Raw genomic sequence first — 6,392 nt, 5'->3', positions numbered from 1 at the left:
CTACCGCTAGATAATAACTTTTATCCAAACTACTCCAAAAATAACTAATATTTACCACTTAACATTTTATTTTTCATTGTAGTCACTGTCACCACTATGTGACTTCTTACAGTGACGGGATACTGAGCAGTCGGAAATCGATATGTTCCTCTTTCATACTCAGCACTGCGCCACTTGGAGACCCTTTTATGAGATGGAAGCCAACAAAAGAAGAGAGGCTACGCACAAGTATATTTAGGAGAAGCAGCAGAAGATGAGGGAGGAACATAACTGCATGATGATAGAGCCCCGTGAGACGAAGAGGGAGAAGAAGCGTGAGAGGGCACGTCGGGTGCTGTAAGGCAAGACCGAAAGCGGCGAGGAAAGAAAAGTACACATATTGCACTTAGTAGATCAGATATTATAATCGTGTTGTTTACATTCTCTAAATCATGCTAGTTTTAGACGCGATACTTATTTAGATTATAATAATTATATACGTACATGGCATCGTCCGTGTCTATCACAGCTCCCATTAAAATCACCGTGTGTAACTTTTCGTTTCCATCAAATTCAGTATTTAAAATATGGCACAAGCATCAAATGACACTGGATGGATCAACGACAAAAAATTTACAATACACATACACCTATTTTATCGTAAATAAAATAGAATAGTAAATAAAATAAAATTCAGCCATAGCAAGGTGTCACTTATACATTAGACGACACCTTACTGTCATCCGTTCACTGAGCGAGATCAATGTGTCACCTTTTCACCGGATAACCACAAGATCTCACCCGGTGAAGAGACAAAACATTGACATATCACCATATTTATTATATTATGACAAATGGAGCCAACAAGATATTGTTCGTTTATGAGGTGATACCCGTAGGTTATTGTTGTAATTTTTTAAAACAAGTAATTTTGTAAATATTATATATATAAATTCCCTACTACTCTGCCCTTCCCGTCTTTGGCCCGGTCCGACCGGCCCCAGTCGCCTCCATCGAGACTTCGGGAGCACCATGGCACCATGCACGTAAGTTACACACACAAACCTATGTACTGTTTCTCTCCATTTCAGGCCACCGCATTCCACTCCACGAGCGACCAGGGCTCCCACAGCTCCGGCGTGGCGCAGAAGGAATCGGGGAAACCATCGCCGTAGTCGAGGTGGTGGACCCGGTGGTCGTCGCACTCGGACTCCACCGAGACGTCCGCCGGCGTCGCGCACGCCCCGCCGAGAACGCAGCTCTCGGGCGGCTCCATGTCAGCGCACCCGAGGACGTTCCTCTTGTCGTCCTCTGCTTCCTCGCCGCCGCCGTTGCAGCTGCTGCTGCTTGCCATCGTCGCGCCGCCGCTGCCGCCGTCCTCCCGCTCCCTCAGCCTCTCGCTTAGCTCGTGCAACTGCACATGCATACACCAAACAAGAGCTGAGCATATGTACACAGCTATGCATATGTTAGCAACTGTGGGTAATCCGTGGAACAAGAGCTGTGCATATGTACAGCTAGCAACAGGAAATCGTAGCTATGGCGCGTGACTACTTTATAAGATATATTACCTGTGCGGTGAGGGCGAGCTTCTCCTGTTTGAGGGACTCGACGCGGACGTGGAGGGCGTCGTATTTGGCGCGGAGCGCGGCGTAGTCGTGCTCGAGCTGCTTGGAGCGCCACCGGGCGCGCTTGTTCTGGAACCAGATGGCCACCTGCCGCGTCTGCAGCCCCAGCTCGCGCGCCAGTTCCGCCTTCTCCCGCGGCTCCAGCTTGGCGTGGTGCGCGTGGAACATGGACTCCAGCGACCGTATCTGTTCCTCCGTGAACCGCCGCTTCCTCTCCCCCCTCCCTGGCGCTCCACATCCACTACCGCCGCCCCTCCCCACCAAGAACGACTGCTCGTCCATCATCGGCACGCACAGCTGCTGCGGCGGCTGCTGCACCAGCGGCGGCATGAAGAACTGGTGGTCGTGGTGATCTGGCCTGTCCATGTCAATCGCTCGATCGATCCTAGCTAGCTACCTCGGCTCTTCTCCTCCCAGACGGGCTCTCCTCTGGAGCTGCCGGCCGTTCCGCCCCGTTTTATACCGGCCGCGCAGCGTTACGTGTCCACGTCCGGGGATGCGAACGTGTGGCCCTTGCGATCGCGGATAAAGAAACCGGGGCGGACCCCACGCATCATGACACCAGGCAAGCAAAGCCGCTTTTGCTCCCGGCCAAATGTCCGGAATCCGGCCGCGCCAAAAGCCGCTCCCCGGCGCCCAATGGTTATCCGGCCGCGCCTCCGGATCCACACCCGACACGTGGCGCGGGTGGCCAGCGCGAGGCCGAGACATTCTTCTCCTCCTCTTGTTGGCCGTGCTAGCTTTGTGGCCTACTGATTTCGTGTGATCGATCGCTTCTCGCGCGAGAGTCGGGGGCAAGAATTGGAAGGAATCATGCGTGCATATACACACGGGGGCCAAGGCGGCAATGGGTGGCGGAAAGGCGTGCGCGGCGGGGAGACGGAGACGGGCGCTGGGCGCAGTTGGAACAGGTAGACCAATGGAAAGGGGCAGTGCAAGGCCAGGTCTTGCTGCACGCGGTCGCCGTCACTGCGCCAGGTGTGCGGGTGCTTGCACCGAAAGGGTCGCCGTGGTGGCGTGCCAAACTTGTCCCGTTGCGGCGCCCGGGGGGGGGGGGGGTCGCCCGGCCGACTCGGTGGCGGGTGTCTAGTGCGCGTCCAATGGGATAGGGGCGCGCCATGTGTCGCGGTGGCGAGTCTTTTCCCCTGTGTCGCGATGCGTTTACCGGCAACTCATGTACACCAGTCGTAATAATGACAGGATAACTAATGAATATTAGATAGGTGAGTTGATAAGTACTACGCGCGTGCTTGGCTACGCATGCGGGGAGCGGTGCTTATCTCGATGGATCCACCCATCGGGCCGCGGATTTTCTTGCCTCTACAATGAAAGGGATTCGTTGCTCCCAGCTTCCCATGCGTGTTCTAGCAGATCAGGTAAGTTAAAAAGTGGTAACCCGATACGATTGACCACCAATGCTCCGTGGAATGCTGGGATAATCGGCTACATACGCAACGCAATCCAACGTGCCCGCCGCAAAGGTGTTGGTGGTTTCTTCAAGCAGCAACTGCGGTGCACGGATCAATTCGAGCAACAGTAGAAAACTACTAACTCGATAAGTCCATCTCCAGCAGCGCCGGGAAACGAGCCTGTATCACTGTTGAGCGTGTTTTGCAGTACGGATGCAGCCGTATCTTGTTCCAATAGAATCGGTAAACATCGAGATGAGGAAAAATAATGTAAAGAAAGAAATAGAATAGTTATTAGAGATGAAAAAAATATAAGATACTGTAATAGTGTTAAATAATATTATAATAGTATTGTAAGGAATAAAATTTTAAATATATGTTGGAGATGACTTAATCCCCGCGAAGGCTAGAAACCACTACGATCGATGATGATTAGTAGCCATTAATGAGCTGGGCCGCTAGGCAGGGACGGTAGGATTAGTCAGTAATCATTCCAGCCAAGAAACGTTCGTACCACTAGCTAGCCAGCCCGCTGCGCGGCCACAAGATTCCGTGCGGGGAGAGGCGAGCCATCCTGCCGCGCGCGCGCGCGCCGGTGCCGCACACGCGGTGCCAAGCTGCCCGGCGCGGGCACGTCAGCCGGGTTGCTTTCCCGGGTCACACCAGATTAATCGCGGGCGAACGACCGGGAGGGAGCTCAAGGTGTGCAAACGAGGTAGTTAATGCAGGGGCCGCAGCGTTGGCTGATTGGCCCGGGACCACCACAGGAGAGGGAGGCGCGCCCCGGCGGGGCCGGCGCGGACGCCGACAGCTGGCCGCGCAGCGCCAGACACATGGCGGCGCGCGAGTGGCGCGGCGCGCGGGCGGGTCGACGTCGCGCGCGCCTCGTGGCTGGTCCGCGCGTTGGCGTCGTGGGCGGGGGCGGGGAGGACCAGAAGCTCGCGCCGCGGCAGCGTGGACAACCTTCGCTTGGCTCGTTGCTGCGGCCTCTGCCTGCATTGGAGCGTCGATCGCCGATGCGGTGGCCTGTTTTAATTGAGAAAAAATATTATTGGCCATAGTAAAATAAGGTAATTTTTATTTATCATTTTATATAATAAACTTTCTTATTTGTCACTATTTCTAATTTTTATTCACTCTTCATCATTATCGTAAATTTAATCTATAAAAAAAATACATTTGCCTCGAACGTGGCCGCCGATAGCTAATTGAAGTTATATGGCTCTTTAGAAACTGAATTTTAAATGTGATGTACTAAAAATTTATAGAAAATTTCTTTATGTTTCCATATTGTTTTTTAACACTGAATTTGGATGAATAGATCATGACATATAGATTTCTAAAGTTGCGTTGTTTGTCGACCATTACAGGAGTTGTATGGTTCCATTTGTGACTATGATTAGACATAACAAAAATCAGAATTAATTTTTGTGGTGAATAACAAAGTTGTAGATAATTTTAGATGCTTATTTGTTGTGTTTCCTATTATAGAAAAATATATATGAAAATAACAAGTGATCGGACTGCAGTGGATACTTCTGTTTCAAGTACAATGTATTTTTTTATCAAATGAATGATAATGATAAAGAAGGAAATACAAATTAGAAGCAGTAATAAATAAGAAAGATTATTTTATAAAATGATAAATAAATAATCATCTATCTTCTGATGATAAATAAAAAAAATTGTCGTTTCAATTCATGGTGATCCGGAAATGAATCAGCTGCTGTGGGATTGAGACGGGCGAGAAGACACTCAGAATTACCTTTTTTTTTTTTTGTTGGATGGTAGTACTGTGCTGTCTGTGCACCTCCAGCTTATCGCCCTCTTGGCCCTTATCGTGTTCTTGCTAGTTGCCATGACCCACCAAGCTCCGGCGAAGATACTGTACGACGCCATGTGGCATTCCGACAGTTTTTGCTTAGGGTGTATTTGTATGCTTGAATTCTTTCTAGTTTATCTCATAGATATGTATAATCTTAATAAAAAATATATTTAGTTATCTATATTTACTGTTCACGTTTGTATAAATGGATGTAAATATACGACATCATTCTTTCTGAGGACCGGCTCTGTATCCACTTGTACAGACGGATTCACTTATCGGTGTCATAAAATTATTTTTATATGTGTAATCAATCATAATTTTAACTCTAACATCTGCATGCAGTCATAGATTCAGTCAATCAAACAGAAATTCAGTTCAGTATATCCAGATAAATACAATCAATCAAATATTCTTTTATTCAACACATATAACTCTACTCAATCTGCTTCCCCTTAACTTACTTATATGATAAAGCTTTACAAACGTCCCATTCAAACAACCAAACACACTCTTAGTGTTTTGAGTACCAAAGGTTTGTTTTCTACCTCTTTATACTGGGTTTAATTAAACTAAAGATTCACCTCTATCTAATTAATTTAATAAAAAATAAATTAACTAGTCACACAGAACTACTCATTGGGTATCTAATTACATCCTACTGAGCTTTCAACAGTTGTCTAACACAAGATTCAGAAGGGGAAAACACAAGTGATAAAGTCGCGTATTGTTTTGCATGACAACATGACTAGAGTTGCACAATCTTTTCTTGGTTACTTCAAATGTAAAGATTAAAGGATGCACCTTTGTTTTTTAGTATTAGGCGGGCTGCTTCGAGCGGGCTGCTTCGAGCGGGCAGCACCCTGTTGCGGCGATGCAGCAGCAAGGCGGGCTGCTTCAAGCGGTCGACAACTGGCTACGGCGACGCTGCTACTAGGTGTGGAAGGCGGCGGCAGACGCGGTGCTGCCGGATGGTGTGGCACTCGGTCGGGCGGGATCGGCGATGTTCAGCTGCGTGATGATGTTCGCTTTTTTGGATTACCTCGTGTCTTTCGGGTCGTCGGACTTGCCTTTGGCGATTGCGGGGTTTCTATTGTGTCTGTGTGTATGTGTGTGGAGTTTGGTGGATGTTTTTGGTCCTCTGTTTTGTGTTGTTTCGGGTGTGCTTCTGGGTTGCTGTTGCTTCAGTCAGTGGTCAGAGATGTGTTCTGGACCGCTATTTTGGTGCGGTTGAGGGTGGCGATGCTGGACTTGTGCTTCCTCTATCAGCTTCGGTAGAGACGCTGTCGATGGGCTTTCAACGTGACAAATGTGACTTTGAGGTGATTCTGAATCGTTGGCTTTTGTGGCTTAACAATGGTTGAGCTTCCTCGTCGTGCTCGGTAGGAGCACTGGTAGTTGGTGTCGGGTTGTTGTAATCTGGGGATGTACTGTACTGACTTTTTAATAAAATCCTTCTCCTTTAAATTTATTTTAAATTTATTTTATCATATTTGATTGGTTGGTCCCACCAGATTGCTTGCGGCATCCCCTATCGTTCCATGTTTTGAA

At 48.5% G+C, this 6,392-nt stretch overlaps 1 protein-coding gene across 1 annotated transcript; it reads right to left on the bottom strand.

The window, feature by feature from the left end:
- Window positions 1–551: 551 nt before the first annotated feature.
- Window positions 552–2,119, bottom strand: LOC133924667 (homeobox-leucine zipper protein HOX22-like). Its single transcript, XM_062370311.1, has 2 exons — window positions 1,551–2,119; window positions 552–1,393 (listed from the first exon to the last, which is right to left on the bottom strand). Exons 1-2 carry the CDS (start codon window positions 1,971–1,973, stop codon window positions 1,067–1,069), a joined length of 750 nt encoding a protein of 249 aa, XP_062226295.1. The 5' UTR covers window positions 1,974–2,119; the 3' UTR covers window positions 552–1,066.
- Window positions 2,120–6,392: the final 4,273 nt, after the last annotated feature.

The sequence above is a fragment of the Phragmites australis genome, chromosome 7, assembly GCF_958298935.1.
Source record: "Phragmites australis chromosome 7, lpPhrAust1.1, whole genome shotgun sequence".
NCBI classification, from domain to species: Eukaryota; Viridiplantae; Streptophyta; class Magnoliopsida; order Poales; family Poaceae; genus Phragmites; species Phragmites australis.
Note: the sequence above shows the minus strand (reverse complement) of the source record. Positions and strands in the feature narration are given on the sequence as shown.

Bases quoted from the DNA above. Each gene is read 5' to 3' on its own strand.
- LOC133924667 (XM_062370311.1), bottom strand. From the start codon at position 1,973: ATGGACAGGCCAGATCACCACGACCACCAGTTCTTCATGCCGCCGCTG. The intron at 1,394-1,550 runs GTAATATATCTT...ATGCATGTGCAG, and splicing joins AGCTCGCCCTCACCGCACAG to TTGCACGAGCTAAGCGAGAG.